This window comes from Mobula hypostoma, chromosome 1 (genome assembly GCF_963921235.1).
Source record: "Mobula hypostoma chromosome 1, sMobHyp1.1, whole genome shotgun sequence".
NCBI lineage: Eukaryota > Metazoa > Chordata > Chondrichthyes > Myliobatiformes > Myliobatidae > Mobula > Mobula hypostoma.
The window spans coordinates 197,435,876-197,459,586 of NC_086097.1; the positions used below are offsets into that span (position 1 = coordinate 197,435,876).

The following is a 23,711-nucleotide window of genomic DNA, read 5'->3' on the forward strand; positions in this document are numbered from 1 at the left end:
TTTCTCTCTTCATCCCACTCTTTTTCTTTCTCGTGTTCCTTCTCTCTTTTATGTCTTTCTCTTTCTTGCACATGTTCTTTTTCTCTATTTCTTCTCTGCTTTTCAATTTGTGTTTTCCTTGCCTTTTTCTTTTAGTTTCTTGTGAGTATCTGAATTTGCTGATTTCTTGAAATTAGGTCTCATTTATCCTCTCTCATTTCTATAGCACTTATGTCATCCTCCATGTTTTATTCCTTTTTCTTCTTTCTAGGATGTGCATCTTGATCTTGGGAAGGTGCATTTAGTTTACTGGAGTATTCTCTTATTAATTCCTTTGCGATTTGATCTGTCTTCTTGGGTTCTTCATCCAACATTATCTGATGAATCCTCAATTTTTATATCTCCATTGACTCCTTCCTTTTTGCCTTCCATTCATCCAGTTGGGTTTTGATTCCTGCATCTACATCTACAAGCATATTTTTGTCTCTCACAAAGTTCATGCAATAACCTTAATGGGTGCAGAGTAGAAGCTGGTTCTTTTTACTCACAAAAGCCAAATACTTGCAACTTTACTGAAGATCCTTGAACTCCCTTCCAGCTTAAAACCAAGCCACGTTTTGTAAGTAACTGTCTGATTAACATATCAGAAGGTCTCTCAGATCCGTTGCCTCCAAAAACTTTGTAGTCGGACCACTGCTTTCATGACTTTCATGATTCCTCTGAGCAGCATGGTCCTTCTTCGGTCCAATATTCTTTCCAACCAGAAGCACAGGGCTGGGCACCAACACCTGTATGCCCTTTGCTGAGCAATAGTTTATGGAGAACAGCATGGCAACAGTTTTTGCATCATCCAGTACCTTTCTTAATTCGCTTTTACTTGACTGTGTTCCAGTGGATGTGGCATACAAATGGTGGATAGATGTCCAATTATGTTGTAGTTGTCCTAGCCAATTATGCCCCCACAATGCTGGTCTTTCCTTTTTTCTTTTACTACATACAAGCTCAATGTGGCTTGTTGGTTGCTGTATTTCTCTATTACGAATATCATTCCAACAGGAGTTATCTTTCCTCCAGTTTTGGATCTTAGTTGGATAACTGCAAGCTTCAGTTCAGTAACTTTGAAATACCATTCAAACTCATTTTGTGGAATGACTGAAACAGCTGAGCCAGTATCCAATTCTATTTTAATTGATTTGCTGATAACTTCTAGTGTCAGCCATATTGCTTGTCTCATGTTTCACATGGTAAATCTCAAGGCTACCTGGTCCTGTGTCACTCTCATCATTATCAGATTTTTCATTAGTAGCATGCAGATTAGTGTTCTTTTTGAAATGGCAACATGACTTTTTATCTTTTTTTTTTCTTCCCTGTGCAGTCCATTTATTTTTGTCTGCCTGACATGCTCTTTGTGTCCTACTTTGTTGCATTTTTTTCAAGTTTTGCCTTTAAATTTGCATTGGTCTGATGTAAGTGAGCCCCTACCATAATGGTAACACAATTTGTTCGGTCAGGCAGTCCTCCATCTAGATGCTGCAATTTTGTTCATACTCACTTTCATTGCTGACTGCAATTCAGTTGTTTCTCTGCTGTTTCCATTGATACAGATATTTCAACTGCTCTTTTAAATATATCTCGTGCTTCAGTTAGGAGCTGTCTTTGAGAACTTTCTTGAAGATTCCACAAACTAAATGATCTCTCAGTGCATCATTAAGGCCATTACCAAACAGACAATGCTCAGACAAGTTCTTTGATTCAGCCAAGTACGTTGAAATGGACTCCCCATCCTTTTGATTCAGCTTATGAAACCTAAAGCATTGTGTAATCATCAATGGTTTCAGATCTAAATATTCCTGCATTACTTTCACAATATCAGCTGAGTTCATTTCAGCTGGTTTGCTTGGAGCAGTTAAACTTCTAAGCAAGTTGCATGCTTTTAAACCCAATACACTCTGGAAGACTGCTACTTGTTTCTTATTGGCTATTTCATTTGCTTTAAAATACTGCTCAATTAGCTCAGTATACATATTCCAGTTATCTCTTATGCAATTGAATGCATCAATCTTTCTGAAGTAGCTGGCGATTTCTGCCTTTTTAAAAATTTATGATTATCACCTGGTATTCACTGTTTTCTTTTGTGATTCTTCTGTTTATTGCTTTTTAAAAACTTAATCGTCCTCCCTTTTGCAAAGAAAACACGTTTCTCCGAAGAAAAAATAGTGCTGAGTATTTTTCATATCTTGACAGTTTCTCACTGTTTTTAAGACTTGAACAGCCTTCTGTGCTTCAACAAGTAGGTGGTCATCTTGGGTTTGTTTTAAAAATGCCTTATCACGACTGTTATGTTTTGTTACTCCAAATATTAAACTAATTGAAAGGAAAAGGTGGGAGTCCAAAATGTGAGTCTAACTTCATGTTTACTTTAAGGGAGGCAGGCACCTATCATGTGGTAGCATCATGAAGTATGTAATTCACTTATTTTTACAAATGGCCTGTAATTAATTATTTAAACAATGTTTAATCAACCAATATATTCACAGTATTACTCAAATACAACTGAAATATTAAGTACAGAACAGCTACAGTAAAGCCTATCTGTGCCCCCGATTGTAAGATCCTTTATCACCACTGCTTGCTTTCACTTCAGCTCTCTCTGTCGTATAACAGAGACTGTCATGGTGGCATTTATCTGGCTGTTGCTTTCACCAAGAGACCAACCTTTCAAACTGTATGCAAAGTGCTAAACTTGTGCTGCACTAACGGCCTGCCCCTTCCAGGTGGTTACCCATCCACCTAGCCAAAGCTTTCATGTGACCACATCCATGAAGCTCCTCTATACCCCACTTTGCCTGTCCTTGGTGAGTCTAACTGCTTCTCTATTTGATCCATGTGGTTTGAGAGTGGCTGCAGCTGGACACAATTCTAGAAAATGTCAGAGCCACCTAACGTCTTGATCTCTCACATTTCACGAGGAACAAAATACTTGGCTGACTGCCATTACTGGCTCTTTAATAACTAGTGGATTAAAAGAAAAGTTTAAAGTAGCTTTATTTAAAAAGTACATATATGTCAGCATATGCTACCTTGAGATTAATTTTCTTGCAGGCATTCACTGTAGAACAGAAATATAATGAAATTCATGAAAAATTAAACAAAGACTGGCAAACAACCAATGTACAAAAGAAGACATACTGTGCAAATACAAAAATATATATAATATATTAATAAGTAATTAAATAAAACTGTGAACATGATTTTGTAGACTCCTTAAAAGCGAGTCCATTGGTTGTGGAATCATTTCAGAGTTGAAGTGAGTGAAGTTGACCACGATGGTTCAGGAGCCTTGTGGTTGAAGAGTAATAACTGTTGTTGAACCTGAGGCTCCCAGTTCGTGGCAGCAAGAAGAGAGTGTAGCCTGTTGCAAATGTGTGTGTGGGTTTATCGGTTAATTGGCATCTATAAATTGTCCCTTATATGTTGGTGAGCAGAAGAATCTCGGAAAATCCTGTCAGAATGGAGGGAGAATAAAAAATAGAGATTTTTTTGTAGATAGTATAAATGGACGGTTTGTTGTTGATGTGGTCTTGGGCTGCCAAGCCTGATTCTGTGCTCTTATCTTTTCGACTGGATAACAATGCTTTTATTTTCTCAAATGTGGTCCAGTTTAATTGTGGTTAACTTGATCAGGTTCCTCTTAAGAAAGAAAGCTGAATATATCTAGGATATAGTGACATTACTTCAAAATTATAATTGGTTGATCAGGGTGATGTTACGAAGCAGAACAGCAGAAAACTTGCCGTTTTGGTTTCATTTTTTATTTCATCATTTAAGTTAAAACTGTTCTATAATTTGAACAGACATAAATGACCAAGCCCATAATCGAGTTCAGTGATTTGATGCTTGCACTCTTGTCTCTGAATGGATAAATATTTGTCCCATTTTAGAACCTTGAATGCAAATCTGAAGCAAATACAAAATAGTACTACCTTTCAGATGAGTAATTAACTCAAGGTCCGAGGTGAGTTAAAATATTCCTTCAGACTATTTCAAAGAGTACTAAGAGACTTCTCCCATGGTTTTTTTTGGTGCCATTGATCTCCCTTTGCTACTACTGCAGAATTATCTTGTTCTGTAATTATTTCACTGTTATTTGGGATCTGACTACATTGAAAACAACTGCTACATTTCTTACATTTCAGTGGTACTTGTGTTTCAAGTGACTTCCGCATTTCTGTATTACAATGATGCCCACCTTTTAATGGTACATGTTGGCTGAGAAATGTTTTGATTAATGTTCAATTTGTGGAAGGTGTTTCTTTGTGCAGATCTTCATGGCATGCCACTTTGTCTTTGAGAAAGAAGTTGATATTTCATTTTCGATATTGAATCCCCAGTAAGCATATGGCTGATTAACCGTGATATGCAAATCCTTTGATTTTTTTTGTGTGTATTAAGTAGATGCAATCCTTCCTGTTCATAGAATTGACAAAAGTAATTAATAGTGAATTTGCAGTCTTTAAAACACAATTTCTATTACTTCTTTGCACTTTTCATAAATTACTGAGAATGATAAAACTTTTCAAATAGATTTAATTTGGATATATTAATGTTTCACTTAAAAATAGACCATAAAATATAGACAACACACATCAAAGTTGCTGGTGAACGCAGCAGGCCAGGCAGCATCTCTAGGAAGAGGTACAGTCGACGTTTCAGGCCGAGACCCTTTGTCAGGTCTCGGCCTGAAACGTCGACTGTACCTCTTCCTAGAGATGCTGCCTGGCCTGCTGCGTTCACTAGCAACTTTGATGTGTGTTGCTTGAATTTCCAGCATCTGCAGAATTCCTGTTGTTTCCATAAAATATAGAAGCAGAATTAGGCCATTTGACCCATCTAGTCTGCTCCACCATTTCATCCATTTTTCCTCTTGGCCCCAATCTCCTGCCTTCTCCCTGTATCCCTTCATGCCCTGACTAGTCAAGAATATATTAACATCTGCCTTAAATATACATTGAAATCTTGGGCTCCACAGCTGCCTGTGGCAAAGAATTCTACAGATTCACCACTCTCTGGCTAAAGAATTTCTTCTTTATCTCCATTCTAAAAGGATGCCCTTCTATTCTGAAGCTGTGTCCTCATGTTTTAGACTCTCCCACCACAGGAAACATCCTCTCCATATCCACTTTATCAAGGCCTTTCCACAGTCCTGATGAAGGGTCTCGGCCCGAAATGTTGACTGTACCTCTTTCTAGAGATGCTGCCTGGCCTGCTGCGTTCACCAGCAACTTTGATGTGTGTGGCTTTCGCCATTCGGTAGGTTTCAATGAGATCACCCCTCAGTCTTCTGAATTTCAGTGATTACAGGCCCAGCGCCATCAAACACACTTCATATGACAAGCCATTCAAAAATGTTTTTTTGTTTTGTCTTTCAGATGGAATGAGTGTTGCAGGGCTACCTTTGTCAAGTCCTTTTCGACAGAATGGTAAACTTGGCTCAGAAAGCAAATCTACTATCTTCAATTCAGCTGACATTAACAGTAAAAGTGAATATAATCACGTCAAGGTATGATCCAGTTTCTGAAATTTAAAGTGCAATAGTCTGGATGAATGTGCAACTTAGCATAAGTATGTACTGTGATGTCTTGGGAAATTGTGGACTGGGACTTCATGGGATCATTGGAGGTACAGAAACAGGCTCTTTGGCCCATCACATCTGTGTTAAGATTAAATACCATACCGATTAGAATCATGTTTAATATCACTAGCATATGTCGTGAAATTTGTTACTTTTGAGGCAGCAATACATAAAAACCATAAATTACAGTAAAAAATATATATACGCTATATAGTAAATAAATTAGTGCAAATACACACACACACACACACACACACACACACACACACACACACACACAATATAGTAAATAAATAAGTAGTGCAAAAACAAGTTGAGGTAGTGTTGATGAGTTCAATGTCCATTCAGAAATCTGATAGTAGAGGTAAAGAAGCTGTTCCTGAATCATTGAGTGTGTGCCTTTAGGCTTCTGTACCTCCTTCCTAATGGTAGCAATGAAAAGAGGGTATGTCCTGGGTGATGGGGTTCCTTAATGATGGATGTTGCCTTTTAGGTCCATTGCGCCTTGAAGATGTCCTGGGTACTGAGGGCTAGTACCCATGATGGAGCTGGCTGAGCTGACAACTTGCTCAGCTTCTTTCAATTCTGTGCCGTAGCCTCCCCCCTCCCCCCAAACACCAGATGGTGATGTACCCAGTTAGAACACCCTCCACTGTACATCTGTAGAAATTTGCGAGTGTCTTTGGTGACATACCAAATCTCCTCATACTCCTCATGAAATATAGCTGTTGTTGTGCTTTCTTTGTAATTGCGTTGATAATGCTGGGCCCAAGTTAGTTCCTCAGAGGTGTTCACACCCAGAAAGTTGAAATTGCTCACCCTTTCCTCTTCTGATCCCTCTTTGAGGACTGGTGTGTGTTTTCTCTTCTTAACCTTTCTGAGGTCCACAATCAGCTCTTTGGTCTCGGAGATCTCTTGGGGCACTAGATGGAGTAAGTCGCATTTTGGCTTTGCTCCGTTCATTTTTCAATCTTTTTACCACCCTTTTACTATCTATATTAAAGTGTTTATAACACTTTTATATGCTTGAACTTTGATTTTTAATCGCTGGAAGTGAGTACCAGAGGGAAAAAGGCATTAGCCGAAGGCAAGGAAGCTGGTAATGGAAATGGAAGGAGAGAAGGTGACTCTCAACAGCCTAAGTCTCAACTCACTTTGAAGGCTATGTCGAAGCTCTTGGATGATAAATTCGATACAAGATTTTCTAATTTTGAAGTATTATTAAAGGAGATTGGAAGTAGACTGGGAGCACTTAAGCAGGAGTGTTGAAAACAGCAACGGCACATTTCCGAACTCGATGAAGCTGATAGACAGAGAGACCGCAAGCTAGATTTGTTGGAAAAGAAATTAACTTGGAACACTCAAACACTGGAACAATATAAAGCTAAGATTATCGACCTGGAAAGTCACAGTCGTAGACAAAATTTGCGAATAATAGAAAGACGTTGAAAGTGGTGTCCTTACTAAATTTTTTTCTCAATTTTTAATGGACGTGTTTGGCTCTGAAGTTTTTTCTACTTCCCCTATAATTGATCGCGCCCACCGGGTTTTAAGAGCAAAACCCCCTGAAGAACTGAAACCTTGACCTGTCATACTCCGATTCCACTATGTGTAGAGCAAGGAGCATTTAATTCGAATTGCCCATTGGAAAGGGGTTATTGAATACGGAGACCTCAAGTTTCGTTTGGTCGAAGATTACAGTCCTGAGGTAATGTGAGAATGATCGCTTTTTAAACCAGTGATGTCCGAGCTCTATCAAAGAAAGTTCCAACCAGCTCTGCTATTTCCAGCTTGCCTAAGGGTTGTTCTGCTTGCTAGATCACGTAAATGGTTTAAATCCGCAGATGAAGCTCATCAATTCCTTGAGGATGAATGTTCGATCTTAGCTGTCTAATAAATTTACTGTTTTTTCATGTCTGTATTCATTTGGTTTATAAGTTAATAACCAGTTCATAGATTTGGACTTTTAAAGTTTGAAGAATTTTGCCCTTGGTTTGATAATGCTTGTACCTTTGTTTTGGAGTATGGATATTTATCATGCTTTTACATTAAAGTTCCTTTTTTTCTCCCTTTATTACTTTATTTTATTATTTGTAATTGTTTTTGAAAATAATTAAGAATCTGATTTGGTGATTGATTTTTTTCTTGAAATATTAATAAAGTTGTATTCTGTTTCACTTTCCAAGATCTTGCCTTTCAACATGTTTTGCAAATGGCTGTTTTTTTTTAAACATTTGTTTGGTTTTTTTTATGGCATTTCCTTCTCAATGTTTTGACTGTGGGTGGTGTTTTGAATTCTTTTCAATTTTGGAGACTTGCCTTCAAGAGAGATGGGGGTAGGGAAGTGTCTAGATAGCTTTCTGGCTGTCTATTGGCCAGTTTTCAGGCTTTTGTGGGCGGGAGTGGTGCTATTTTTAGTTTATTTTTTTCCATCTGGGCTGATCTGAAACTACAAATATGTCTGAATTGTCGTGACTTCCGGTTCCTTTTTAAACTTTTTTCTCTCTTCCTGATTCATGAATTTCCTATGCGGTAAGGTTAACTCTTTACACACCATATGGTTTATTCAAGTACAATGGATAACATTATTAACTTTGTTTCATGGAACATGAACGGTTTGAATCATCTGATCAAACGGAAGAAGATTTTTAAAGCTTTTCATAGATTGAATGCTGTGATTATCTTTGCCCAGGAAACTCATGTAAGGAAGGAGGATAATCAGCGTTTTATTAGGTTTTGGAAAGAATATCAATTTTGCTCCAATTCACAGGATAAGGTGAAAGGAGTCTCTATTTTTATTGATTCCTTGATTTCATTTGTTCACTATGAAACAATTTCAGACCCGAATGGTAGATTTCTGTTAATTACTGGTTTACTTGATAATCAAAAAGTTGTTATGGTTAATATCTACACACCAAATACTGATTATCCTGAATTTTTTAAGCATTTATTTGCACCTCTTCCTAATTTAAATGAATATACGTTGATAATGGGTGGAAATTTTAACTGTTGCCTGAAACCCTCGATGGACAGGTCTGCACCCAGTCAGGTACTTCCAAACAAATCCGCTATCTTTATAAATTCCTTTTTAATAGATTCTGGAATTTCAGAAGTTTGGAAGTTTTTATATCCTGATGATAAAGAGTTCTCATTCTTGTCTCATGTATATCATAATTACTCTAGAATTGATTACTTTTTAATTGACTCTCGATTAGTTTCATCTGTTACTGCCTGAGTATGATACAATTGCTGTCTCTGATCATGAGCCCCGGAAACTATCAATCAAATTAATTGATGTAACTTCCAGTGCTAGACAATGGCAGTTCAATTCTGCTCTGCTTCAGGATTTAAATTTTGTTAACTTTATTAAAGAACGGATTGCTTTTTCTTCTCAACTTATTTTACGGAAAAAATTTCCAGTGGGATATTATGGGACACTTTTAAAGTATATATCCATGGGCAAATTATTTCATATTCTGCTGGATTGAAAAAATGAATTAATAATGAAATACGTACATTGGTTGATAAGATTAAAGAAATTGATAAAAAATATTCTGCTGCTACTAATTTGGAGCTTTACAAAAAGAGAGTTGAACTTCAGATGCAACACAGTTTGTTACTAACATCCCCAATTGAAAATCAATTTCGTAAAACTAAGAGTCAATTTTGTATACATGGTGATAAATCGGGTAAATTACTGGCCAACCAATTGAAAGTTGCTTTGGCTAAACGTCAGATTATTAAAGTTTGTAAACGGGATGGTACTTTGACGGTTGACCATGACGAAATTAATATATCTTTTCAAGAATTCTATATCTCTTTATACCAATCAGAATTTTCTGATGATTCTACCATAATGCATGAATTTTTAAGAAAATTGAATATTCCGTAATTACCACTTAATGAATGTTTAACATTAGATGCACCCATTACGGAAGAAGAAATAAAGCAATTTCCTTGATGAATTCTGGTAAAGCACCTGGCCTGGATGGGTATACAGTAGAATTTTTAAAATCTTTTTCAAGTCTTCTTTCTCCTTGGTTACGTAGAATTTTTAAGGATGCTTTATTTGTAGGTAAATTACCACAATCTTTTTATGAAGTATCTATTTCTTTAATTCCTAAAAAAGATAAAGACCCCACTGAATGTGCATCATATCCTTGTCAAATGTGTCTCCAAAATTTTTTCCAAAATATTATCAATTAGATTGGAAAATGTATTTCCACAAATTGTCTCTGATGACCAGACAGGATTTATTAAAAATCGTTATTCATATTTTAATGTTAGGAAGTTGATGAACATTGTATATACTTATTCATCTAAAACTCCAGAATGTGTTATTTCGCCTGACGCCGAGAAGGCGTTTGATAGAGTTGAATGGGAATATTTAACATCCTCGAGAAATATAATTTTAGCCCAAAATTCATATCTTGGATTAAATTGATATATCATATACCTTTGGCTTCTGTACTTACTAATAATCAGAGATCCCCTTTTTTTTAGGCTTTTTCGAGGTACTAGACAGGGCTGTCCTTTAAGCTCTTTACTATTTGATATTGCCTTGGAGCCCTTGGCAATCGCTCTTCATGATTCACTCAGTATATTTGGCATTATTCGTGGGAATGAGACACATAAGGTATCATTATATGCAGATGACCTGGTACTATATATCTCTAATCTAGAGAATTCAATCCCTGCAGTAATATTACTACTTGCTCAGTTTAGTAGTTTTTCTGGTTATAAATTGAATCTTAATAAGAGTGAGCTTTTTTCATTAAATATGCAAGTTCCAATCTATAGACAATCACCATTTAGACTGGTTACTGATTATTTTACCTACTTGGGTGTTAAAATTACTAAGAAGCATAAGGATCTATTTAAAGATAACTTTTTACCCTAAATTGATCATGTTGAACAACTGCTTACTAAATGGTCCCCATTGTCCCTATCATTGATTGGTCAAATCAATGCTATTAAGATGATTATTTTACCTAAATTTCTGTATCTATTTCAGGCAGTACCAATCTTCATCTCTCAATCCTTTTTTGTTATTATTTATTCTAAAATTTCTTCATATGTATGGCAGAATAAAAATCTTAGGTTAAGTAAGAAATATTTACAGAAAGTATGGCGGTTTGGCATTACCGAACTTTAGATTCTATTACTGGGCAATTAATATTCGATATCTAATGTTCTGGACTTCAAGATTGGGGTGAAATTAAATGTCCACGATGGGTGAATCTTGAGTGTGAGTCTGTACAGGGGTTCTCATTGGCTTCTATTTTAGGGGCTTCGCTTTCCTTTGCACTTACTAAACTGAATAAACAAACAATCCAATAATTAAATATACAATACGAATATGGTTTCAATTTCGTAAATTTTTTAGATTGATTAAATTTATCCTATCAAGTCCTATTATGTCCAATTTTTTCTTCCAAGCATCCAGAACTGATCAAGCTTTTCTTTTATGGAAAACGAAGGGAATAATATGTTTTCGTGATTTATTCATGGATAATTGTTTCATGTCCTTTGAACAGTTGTCTAATAAATATAATTTGCTTAGATCACATTTTTTCAGATATTTACAGGTTAGAAACTTTTTGAAGGTTACTTTACCTACTTTTCTGATATCACATCAAACTGAAATTACAGAAAATATTTTAGGTTTAAACCCCTATCAGAAGAGTTTAATAGCAATTGTTTATGATTTAATTACAAAAATACATTTAGATATGTCTGATAAAATGAAGAATGAATGGGAAAGAGAACTTCAGGTATCTTTACCCTTAGAGAAATGGGAGAAAATTCTCTAACCAGTTAACACTTCTTCAATGTGTGCTAGACACTCTTTGATACAATTTAAGGTGTTTCTTAGGGCCCATATGTCTGAGGATAAGTTAGCTCATTTTTATGGTCATATAAATCCTGTATGTGACAGATGTAATTCTGAGGTAGCTTCCTTGACACACGTTCTGGTCTTGCCCTCTTGGAAAAATATTGGAAAGACATTTTTGAAATTTCAGTAGTTTTGCATATTGATTTACAACCTCATCCTATTACTGTAATTTTTGGACTACCAATGATAGACTTTAGTCATTTATCCCCTTCAGCTTGTCATTTGATTTTATTTGTTACATTAATAGCCAGAATATCCATTTTATTTAAATGGAAAGATTCTAATCCCCCTACTACATTTCAGTGGTTTTCCCAAACTATAACATGTTTAAACCTGGAAAAAATTAGGAGTGGTACCACTGATCCTTCGGTTAAATTTGAAGAAACATGGAGGCCATTTATTCAACATTTTCATATGATATAAGCTGACCTTTTCCGAATCCATTTTTAATAACTTTTTGTTTGTGTATAGAGGAGCGGAGTTAATGACAAATAATGTAACTGATGAAATATGGCAGCCCAGTCTTTGTTTTGTTTTGTTTTTTTTAGTAAAAACTTGCTTTTGAATTTTTTTCATGTTCAGTTATTAAGAGATTGGGAGGTTTAAATTAAATATGTTACTTGGAGTCGGTGTCTGTATACCGTTATTAATGTAATCCCGATCTCTTTGTATTATTATCATTGTTCTTTCAAATCTTTTTACTACTATTATATTATTCAAAAATAATACGAGTACATCAAAGTAAACAACACTTACAATGTCTCAAGGAAAAAGAAACATTATTTTAAGGATTGAAAAATTTTGGTGATAATAAAAAAAACCCTAGAAAAAGTGGGGAAAAAATACCCCATTAGGTGTACAATCCAGAGCCAGGTGTCATACAAAAAGCTTCTAAAGATAAACATCAAACTGTCAGCAAAAAAAACATCAAAAATTTGCAATTAGATCATGGAGGAAATCTATCAACTAACTCAAATGATAATAACAAACAAATGAACCCCATCTTTTCTCAAAATCAAATAAAGGTTCAAAGGTTCGACTTCTAATTTTCTCCACACTGAGACATAGCATCACATCATTGTTATGTTTATCAATTTGAAACTCAATAAAAAAAATTGAAAAAGAAAGAGAGTTCTTTGGTCTCACTGATGTTGCGTGCAAGGTTGTTGCTGTGACACCACTCAACTAGCTGATATATCTCTCTCCTGTATGGTTTCTCATTAACATCTGAAATTCTGCCAATGATTGTTTTGTCATTAGCAAACTTATAGATGGCATTTGAATTGTGTCTAACCATACAGTCATATCTGCAGAGAGAGTAATGCAGTGTTGGATTATCAGTGAGATGGAGATGTTATTTCCAATCTGCACAGATTCTAGTCTTCTGGTGAGGAAGTCGAGGACCCAGTTGCAGAGGGAGGTACGAAGGCCCAGGTTTTGGAGCTTTTCAATCAGAGTTGTAGGAATGATTGTGTTAAATGCTGAGCTGTAGTCAATAGACAACATCCTGACGTAAGTATTAGTATTGCCCAGATGATCCAAGGCCGCATGAAAAGTCATTGAGCTTGCGCCTGCTGTAGACCTGTTATAGTGATAGGTAAATTGCAGTGGATCCAGGTCCATGCTGAGACAGGAGTTGTTTCTAGCCATGACCAACCTCTCAGAGCACTTCATCATTGTAGGTGTGAGTACTAGTGGATAACTGTCATTAAGGTAGCTCAGCCTGCTCTTCTTGAACTCTTTTGAAGCTGGTGGGAACTTCTGACTGTAGCTATCAGAGATTGAGAAGGTCTTAGAACACACCTACCTGTTGGTTGGCACAGGTTTTCAAAACCCTGTCAGGTACTCCAGCCTGTTGCTTTACGAGGGTTCACCTTCTTGAAGGATAATCTGGCGTTGGCCTCTAAGATAAAGATCACTGGGTCATCGAGAGCTGCAGGGGTCCTCATGGCTGTAGTTTTATTCACCCTTTCAAAGTGTGCATAAAAAACATTGAGTTCATCTGGGACTGAAACATCACTGCCATACTTGATGTTAGGTTTCACTTTGTAGGAAGTAATGGCCTGCAAGCCTTGCTAGTGTTGACATGCTTCTGATTCTGCTCTCAACTTGGTTTGGAATTGTTCCTTTGCTCTTGAGATAGCCCTACGTAAGTTGTACCTGTCTTGTATTGTTTTGATTTTATTTACCAGAGACTGTATGTTTGTCAGAAGAGTATGTCAGTATTGAAAGATGAAAGTTACACTTCCTTAAATGAACTTTTAAACCAGAGTGGCATCCTCCCTTCCACTGTCTTAAAAGTCCATTTGAGTTTCGTTGACTTTGAATAGCAATAAAATTTTCAATCACTTTAAAACAATGTACTGTGTAAACCATAGATATAGCTTGCACTTGCACTATACCTATGACTGTGAGGCTAAGCACACCTCCAATGCTGTATTTAATTTTGCTGATGACACCACTATCATTAACTGAATCAAAGGTGGTGACAAATCAGCATATTGGAGGGAGATTGAAAATCGGCTGAATGGTGCCACAACAATAACCTTTTACTCAATGTCAGCAAGACCAAGGAGCTGGTTATCAACTATAGGAGGAGGAAACTGGGGGTTCCTGAGCTAGTACTCATCAGGGGTTCAGAGGTGGAACTTTAAATTCCTCGGTAATCTCGTTTCTGAAGATTTGTCCTGGGTCCCGCACGCAAGTGCCATTACAAAGAAAGCTTGGCAGCACCTCTACTGTCTTTGAAGTTTGCAAAGATTTGGCATGTCATCTAAGAGTTTGACAAACTTCTATAGGTGCACGGTGGAGAGTATATTGATTGGTTGCATCGCAGTCTGGTTAGAAACACCCATCAGTGAAATGTTTCCACAACCTATGAACTCGCTTTCAAGGACTTTTCATTTCATGCTTTCGATATCTATTGTTTGTTTGTTTATTTTTTTGTATTTGCACAGCTTGTTGTCTTTTACACACTGAATGCTTAAGTTAGTGCAGTCTTTCCTTGATTCTGTTATAGTTATTATAGACTTATTGAGCATGCTCGCAAGAAAATGTATCCCAGAGTTGTAAATGGTGACATATATGTACTTTGTTAATAAATTTACTTTGATGTTTGAATCTCTGAAAAACAGGCGTATATTCTGTTTCAATTCCATACTGTCAAACCTGTTTGTGTTTTTGCCATTGTTTAGAATTATTCACTCATGTATTTTATTTTATTGTTAAAAGTACTAAGCAAGGACTAGAAAAAATGGTAAAATTGATAATTTTGTTTGTCTGTAATGTAGTTATTTATTATACTTGGCTGTGAAGGATATGACCTTCCTGAGAATACTCAGACCATTGCATCCAGTAATGACTGCACTGTCCTCTACTAATATTTTTAAATTAAAGAGAATTTTCTTGCCAACTGTCGAAGCTTGGCTTAGTAGCAGTGAAAGATGATGATTTAATATGTACACAGGAATCTGCAATAGCTTTGATAGAGGAAGAATTTCTTTAGCCAGGTGGTGAATTTATAGAATTTGTTGTCTCAGAAAGTGTATTTAAGGTATAAGTTGATAGGTTCTTGATTGGTCAGGGTTTGAAAGATTATGGGGAAATATCAGGAGAATGGGGTTGAGAGGGAACTGGATCAGTCATCATGAGATGGCGGAGCAGCCTTGATGAGCTGAATGGCCCGGTCCTATGTCTTATGTTCTTTAGAAAGCCACTCTTATTTTGATTGATTTTAATTTTGCTCTAATGAAGTGGAATTTCATCTAGGGGAGTTTAATGCAGCCAAATAAAGTCAATGTTTTAGGTTTCTTTCCAGTGGGCAAAAAACTTAATCTGTTCATTGAATTTTCAGCTGTTTATCTTGGGCTGATATTGTTGCCTGGGTGTTTTTGCATTGCAGATCTAGTGCCATTATCAGAATATAACTTTAATACAGCCCCAGTGGATCACATAAGCCTTGACTTTTTGTAGTGCTTTTGAGAATTTTTTGTAATATTTGTAAATCTGTCAGCTGTATTGCATCTACCGTATCACAAGATATTTTTGTACTTCGATGCGATCCCATGTTTGGGTGGTGGTATTAGAGGTATTTAGATGAGTAACTGCAGTACATTTTATAGTTGATGCACACTGCATTAGTGCTGTTTTAATGGATGAGGAAGTGTATCATTAGGATAACTGAATGATTGCTTTGTTTTAATAATGTCAACCTTCAGTGTTAGAATTTCAACTATGGAAACAAGGGGAGAACTTTCTCTTCGACTCATTAGACTTGATAGAGTAATAAAACATGGTAACAGGTCCTTTGGCTTAATTCATCCATGTCGACCAAGATTCCCATCTTGATTTGTCTGCATTGGCTTATTTCCCTCTAAGCCTTATCTGTTGAAGAATCTTTTAAATGTTTCTGTGTTTGCATCACCTATTTGCTCTTGCAGCTTGTTCCATAGAGTATCTTACTCTGCAGAAGAAGTTGCCCCTTTGGTCCTTTTTAAATCTTACCCCTCTCACCTTAAACCTATGTCTTCTCAGTTTTGATTTCTTCCTGAGAAAAAGACAGAGTGCACACACTCCATCTATGTCCTCTATAAATTTATACACCTCTATGAAGTCACCCTTCAGTCTCTAATGCTCCGAGAAAGATCTAACCGGCCCAACTTCTCCCTATAACTCAGATGCTTGGGTCCTGGCAATATTCTCTAAACTCTTCGTTGTACTCTTTCCCGCTTTATGACACCTCTTACAACAAGGTAGTCAAAATTGTACAAAGTCTTCCACTAATGTCTTGTATTCTATCAGGTTCCAAACCTAGGTCTTGTAAATTGTGGAAAGGTTTTGTTGTACAGGTCGACCTTCACTAATCTGGCACCATTGGGACCTGAGGAGTGCTGGATTAGTGAAAATGCCAAATTACAGAAGGATCACATTAAGCATAATCAGTGCCAGATTATCGAAGGAACTGGATTACAGGTAGTTGGATTAGTGAAGGTCGACTGTATTGCACCATTGCAGGATAACAGGCATGAAACCGTGTACCCTGATGCTTTCCCTGTCATTTTGGGGGATTTTAACCAGGCCAGCTTGAAAAGGTTTCTAAGTAATTATTATTAACATGTCACTTGTCGAGCAAAAGTCGCCAACATGGTGGACCACTGTTATATTGCCATCGAGCGCTTACCATGCCATCCCCTGTAAAATCTTTGTAAAGTATGATATCCTGGCTGTACTTCTATAGGAAGTGACTGAAGACCGCAGCAGCAGCGGTGAGGACCAAGAAGGTATGCTCAAGGGAAGCGCAGGAACACTTACAGGACTGCTTTGAGTCGGTGGACTGGACTGTATTCAGGGATTCATCTTTGATTCTGAATGAGTATGCCACAGTTGAAACTGACTTCATCAAAACCTATGTGGTTGAGTGTGTGGTTATGAGAACATACTGTATATACCCGAATCAAAAGCCGTGGGTGTAGCAAAAGGTTCGTAGTTTTCTGGGGGCTAGATCTGTGGCATTCAAGTCTGGTGAGACAAGACTATACAAGAAGACCAGGTACAACTTAAGGAGGGCTATATCAAGAGCAAAGGAACAATTCTGAACGAATTTGGAGGTGGAATTGGATGCACGTCAACTTTCACTGATTTTGTAGGCCATTACTTACTACAAACGGAAACCTAACATCATGAATGGGAGTGATGATTCAGTCCCAGATGAGCTCAATTTCTTTTATGCATGCTTTGAAAGGGTGAATAAAATGACAGCTGAGGATTCCTGCAGCACCCTGTGTCCCTCTGATCTCTGTGTCAGGCTGATGTCAGATTGTCCTTCAAGAGGGTGAACTTTTGCAAGGCAACAAGCCCTGATGGAGTACCTTGTAGGGCTCTGAAATTCAGTTATTATTATTACGTATTGCAATGTATTGCTGCCACAAAACAACAAATTTTACTACGTATGCCAGTGATTTCTGATTCTGATATTGCAGTTCAGTATGGATTGGTAATAACATATCTTCCTTGCTGGCAGTCAACACAGTCACACATCAAGAATGGGAGCTTAGACCACTGATCCACTCTTACTACGCTCATGATTATATGGCTAACCACAGATCAGAAGCCATTTATAGATTTGCAGATGATACCGTTGTTGGTAAAATCTCAGATGGTGACGAGGAGGTGTGCAGGTATGAGTTAAATCGGCTGGTTGAGTAGTGTTTGAACAAAAATCTTGTAGTCAACATTAGCAAGACCAAAGAATTGATTGTAGACTTCATGAAGGGGATGTCGGGAAAACGCACACTTGCACTTGTTGCCCTTATTGAGAGGTCAGTGGTTGAAAAATTTGTGTGCAACTAAAAGTTTGGCATCTGAGAGATCCATCCTGGGCCCAATGTGCTGATGGAATCATGAAGAGAGCACATCAATGGGTCGTTCATTTGGAATTTGAGGAGATTTGATATGTCAGCAAAGACTCTTGAAAATTTCCTCGTGTACAGTGGTGACTAATCTGACTTGTTGCATAGCAGATGTATGGAAGCTTCATGCACAGGATTGCAAAAGGTTGTAGAGTGTTGCAATCTCAACCTGCTCTACCATGCAACAACCCTCCCCACTGTTGAGGGCATCTTCAGTTGAACTTCAATTGTCATTTAACCATACATGAATATCCATGAATACAGCCAAATGAAACAGCTTTACTCTAGGGCCAAGGTGCAGGAGTACCAACAGTCGTACACAGCACAAGGCACATATAGCATGTATAACAGCGGTCCCCAACCACCGGGCCGCAGAGCATGCGCTACCGGGCCGCGAGGAGATGATATGATTTGGCGATATGAGTCAGCTGCACCTTTCCTCATTCCCTGTCACGCACTGTTGAGCCATTACCCACGCGTCATCCATTTCAGTGTGGGAAGGAGATCAACTCCTTGAGCTTGCAAATGATGGCGGGCTGAAAAGTCTGTTTGACATAACATCTCTGCGGGCATTCTGGATCAAAGTCAAGGCTCAATATCCTGAGATAGCCACGGAAGCACCGAAAACGTTGCTTCCATTTCCAACATATCTCTGTGATGAATGTAACAAAAACTAAATTGCGGATTAGACTGGACATAAGGAACCCCGTTCGAGTATCGCTGTCCCCCATCACCCCTCGATAGGACCGTCTTGTTGCAGGAAAGCAAGCCCAGGGCTCCCACTGATTCAGCGATATTGGTGCGTTGCAATGATTTTATAAGTTCATACGGGGAAAATATGCGCTGTGTTTAATATCCAAATGTTACTTAAAATGTTATGATGCTATTGACTTATATAACCATATAACAATTACAGCATGGAAACAGGCGATCTCTGCCCTTCTAGTCCGTGCCGAACACTACTCTCACATCGTCCCACCGACCTGCACTCAGCCCATAACCCTCCATTACTTTCCTGTCCATATACCTATTCAATTTAACTTTAAATGATAATATCGAACCTGCTTCTGACACTTCTACTGGAAGTTTGTTCAACACTTACTTCAAGCTCCCCTGTCCTCCCCTGATAATTGACTTATCGCTATATTCATGTGAGGAAATTGTGCTGTGTGTTTAATATTAAATTCGTTAGATAAAACCTTTTAGAAACGAAATTGAATGTATTAGCCACTTATCACTGATATTCCGGTCGTGATCAACACCCCCCCCCCGAACAGAATCGCCAAAAACGATTTGTAGAAAAATAATCGACACGAGCGCGCATGCGCAAATAACGCATGCGCACTGGTGCCCGCGCAAGGCTTCATGGTCATTGTAGTCTTCCTCTGGGTAAACGCAAAGTATTTGCTACTCTTGTCCATTGGCAAACATTCCACCACCCCCCCCACCCCAGGTTGGCCGGTTCGCAAGAATATTGTCAACATGAAACCGGTCCGCACTGCAAAAAAGGTTGGGGACCCCTGATGTATAAGATAGCAAGCACATATGATATCAATAAAGTACTGTCACAGAAAAATAACATATAGTCCAAGTCCCTGAGTCCATGAATGTTACAGCAGTCTGCATTCAAAGACAATATTGCTTTTCTTCTGCTGAGCAAACACTGGGGACAACACCGACACTGTGCCCCACTGTCTCCGACACTCCTGTGGAGCGTATGACTTCAATGCCTCCCCCCGGGTGACTTCAAACAGGCAATGCTGTGGCTTGAGGCATAGTTCTCGCTATGATCGAGGCCACACAGTTCCCCTTCTGTCTGCCCCTACCGTTTGCCAATAAACCAATGAATTGGACTTACAACATTCCACACTATTAATGTCCAACAGGGTCTTGCAATCATAAGGAAAGTGACTAAGATGATCACTTGCTGTTAGACTGCACACCATCTTTACGCACCCACTCCAGGAGCTCTGACACATGCAGCAGCATGATCCACTCTGAGTCCAGCTCTTTCAGTTTCTCTGCCAATGAGCAACTTGCTGATGTGGCTCAAGAGGTGATCTCTTAAGAAGGTGGCAACTATCCTAAAGGACCCTGCCCATATGGGATATGTCCACTTCTCATTATTGCCATAAGGGAGGTGTTATTGGAGCTGACGACCTACACTCAACAATTCTGAAACAGCTATATCCATCTGCAATTAAGATGTCTTTAAATAAGAAAACAATTTGAATGTGTAAAGTGACTTGCATGCGTCTTGTGCTATGTCAGCCAATTTTGTTGTCCATTAAATGTGTCTGAAATGTACACTTTGTTGTAATACAGAAACTGCAGTAGCCAGTTTTTATTTATAAAGCAGTAAAATGATCTAGCTGGTTAATCAGTTGCTGTAGTATTGACTAGAGTATAAATATTGGCTAAGACATTTGAATGTCTGCAAGGAGTTTTCATAATCTATTAGTAATTAAATTAAATTTTAAACTCAGCTGAAAAATTAGTAGCTCCTTAGAAATATGATACACTTGGTAGTACAGTACTTCTAGGTTTTTGCACTGGAGTGTCAGTCTTGATTTTTTTTTGTGCTCGAGTCTCAAGAGTGGAATTTAAATCCACAATCTTGTAAATCAGAGCCTGAAATATTTCCAAGTAAGCTTTAGTTAACAGTTTCATGAGGCTAAGTTTTGATGGGGAAATGAAGAATAGTAAAATACTATGGATAAGTGCAACTTATGAAGGGAATTAAATAGTCTTTTTGTGCTCCCAATCTTCATCAAGCAAATTGGAAGTGAACTGATCATTGAATGTCTTTCACATAGGCTATAATTGTTGTGTTCTGCAATGTCAAAGGAAATATACATTGAGGTAATTTTTAAAATAATTTGCAACAGCTTAATCACATTTAATAGTGAAAATTGAATTTACTTTGCCTATAATTGTGTTTAACCAAATCATGCTTCAAGTGGTTTGGAAAGATTCAATCCTTTAATAGGTAATTTGACACGTGTCTTTAAAATTGAACTCTCTTTCCCATCAAGAAGCCTAGAGTGCATGACCAGAATTTGGCTTATTTGATAAAATGTCAGCTTTTATCTATGAGGTGGATGACTATGTTATGACTGATGGATTGGTGTGTCAGTTGCATATAAATGAAAAGCCATTCCTCAAATATTCAGTAAAGATTTTATTTCACTCTTGAAAATCTAAATAGATTCCATTTATGAGCTTCTAAGAAACATTGCTGATACTAGAAAGTGCCATTAATATTCTGAGAGGTGGCTTGGTGAAAATATGACATAGATCTTGATCCTTTTTAATTGAATAATTGGTTTTCATTTTTTTCACAGGCATAATAGGTAATCTAAATTATTCATCTAAAATATATAGAAATCTGCAAAGAATTTTCATAATTTATAATCAGAATTGAAAAACATTCTTTCTGCATTAATTTGTTTACCCATTGATAACATTGTAATTATTTCCTCACATATGGCCTTAATGTCTTGGTGGGAAATGTTAAAAACCTTTTTGATTCTGTTAACAAATACTTGTAGCTATTTGCAGTAATATGGAGGAATTACAGGCTTGATGAGTAAAAAGCAGTTCGCATTTCCAGCTCGACATCACTGATTATAGAAAACAATGCTATTAGCAATTGAAAAGATTCATTGGGCAACAAAAGATAGGACTGTTTTCTTGCAAAGAAGATGTAAAAGCTGTGGCTACATTTACCTACACCAATATAGTTCTTGAGGGCATCAGTGTCATTCTCCAACATTAGAAGTTTCTCATGGTTTTGGGAGATCAAATGAAGATATAAAGTTCAAAGTAAATTCTATTATCGAAGTGCATATATGTCACCATATACAACCCTTAGATCCATTTTCTTGTGGGCATACTCAGCAAATCTGTAGAATAATTAACTATAACAGGATCAATGAAAAATCAACCAATGTGCATAAGACAACAAACTGTGCAAATGCAAATAAACATAAATAGCAACAAATAGCAATGAATAATTAGAACATGAGTTAATGAAACAGAGTCCTTAAAAGTGAGATGCTTGGTGTGGGAACATTTCAATTATGGAGCAAGTGAGTATAGTTATCCCCTTTATTTATATGGACATCAAAAGGGGATATTTATGATAAAATGTTGCCAATATTAAAGCAGCAGGAGTGCATTCTTCTTTGAAAAATTGCTTTGCATTCTAGAGCAGTATCAGAATGTGTTTATTGTTTAAGATGCTCTGACCAAAATCTATAAAGCACTAGTTTGATTAGGACAACATGGATATTTCTGGTTTTACTTTGCCCAAATGAGAAAGCTTGTATAGAGAATAGGAATATATAACAAAAAATGCTGAACTCATAGTGTTTGCAGGAAAAAATTCTCTTACCCTCTCATACTGAACCTAAGTCTACTACTGCTATTGGGAAATGTTTCCTGCAGTCTATCCTTTTGAAATCTCCCTTGTAATTTTATATACTTCAATCATGTCCCCGCTTAACTCTCCCTGCTCCAGGAAAACAGGGCTAGCCTAGAACACAGAACACTACAGCAGAAAACAAGGTCTTTGTTTAGCCCATGATATCTGTGCCAGCAGGATACCAATTTGATCAAACCCCATCTACAGGGGCGTAGCGGTAAGCACGACACTATTATAGCTTGGGGCATCATAGTTCAATTCTAGTGTCCTCTATAAGAAAGTTTGTACTTTCTTCCCAAAGAACATGGGCTTCCTCCAGGTGTTGTCGTTTCCTTCCACAGTCCAAAGATGTACCAGTTAGTAGGTTAATTGGTCATTGTAAATTGTCCTGTGATTAGGCTAAGGTTAAATTGGTGGGTTGTGATTTAATTGGGTGGAATGGTTTGGTGGGCTGTAAAGGCCTGTTCTGCGCTGTATCTCAAAATAAATCTTAAAAAATCTGCCTGGACATAGTCTAATTCTCTCCATTCTTTACCTATTCGTATGTCTGTTTAAATATATCTTAAATATCGCTATTGTATCTGCTTCCAGTACATCCCCTGTCCGTGTATTCCAGGCACTGATTATTCCCTGTGCAATAATTAAAACATGGATTGTGTATCTCTTTTTAACTTTATGCCTCTTACCTTAAATCTGTTGCCTCCAGTATTTTGTTCACCCTAGGTGTAAAAGATTTATTTATCCTATTTATGCCTCTCAAAACTTTGTAAGCATTTTCAGCCCATTTTACCAAAACATCAGTATCACCTTGTACCCTTGTTGCCCTAAGACTGACCTTCTCGCTATCAACAGCACCACCATTCTTTGTGTCATCTGTGAACTTACAGTGCCACCAATCTTATTGTTTGTGATTAAAACAGGGAATGCTGGAGATGCTTATCAGGCTATGCAGCAAGAAGCAGTTAATATTTTAGGTTGTGACATTTTGTCAGAACTTATATTTCAAAGATATATTAATTGTAATTTTTTTGCTTTTTAACAAAGGCATCATTCCATCATTTGCCAAGGAAAAGCAGTTAACACAGAATCCATATTGTTACACCATCTCAGCCTGCAGATGGGGCACACACTCTATTTTGAGTCAATTCATGACAGGTAATTTTGTGTTAATTTAATCATGTTCGTGAAACATGATTAAATTAGCACAAAATTACCCACCATTGATTATGAATATTCGCTGTAAATGAGTGACATTTTTTTCCCACTGCTATACTCCATATTACTAGTTCAAAATTCTCAACGAAGATACCTTTTATCAATCTTAGTTCAATGCCTGTAGTGCAGGGATTAAAGAATAAATAGGAAAGGGAT

The 23,711-nt window shown here is 37.3% G+C and overlaps 1 protein-coding gene across 7 annotated transcripts in view; it reads left to right on the plus strand.

Annotated features, from left to right (window-relative positions):
- The window catches only part of trappc9 (trafficking protein particle complex subunit 9), a 749,291-nt gene that overhangs the window by 248,462 nt on the left and 477,118 nt on the right, over window positions 1-23,711 (plus strand). For all 7 annotated transcript variants that reach the window (XM_063062835.1, XM_063062851.1, XM_063062844.1 and 4 more), the window contains one exon: window positions 5,409-5,539. In XM_063062835.1, the coding sequence (XP_062918905.1) occupies window positions 5,409-5,539 (131 nt within the window). The remainder of the gene's footprint in view (window positions 1-5,408; window positions 5,540-23,711) is intronic.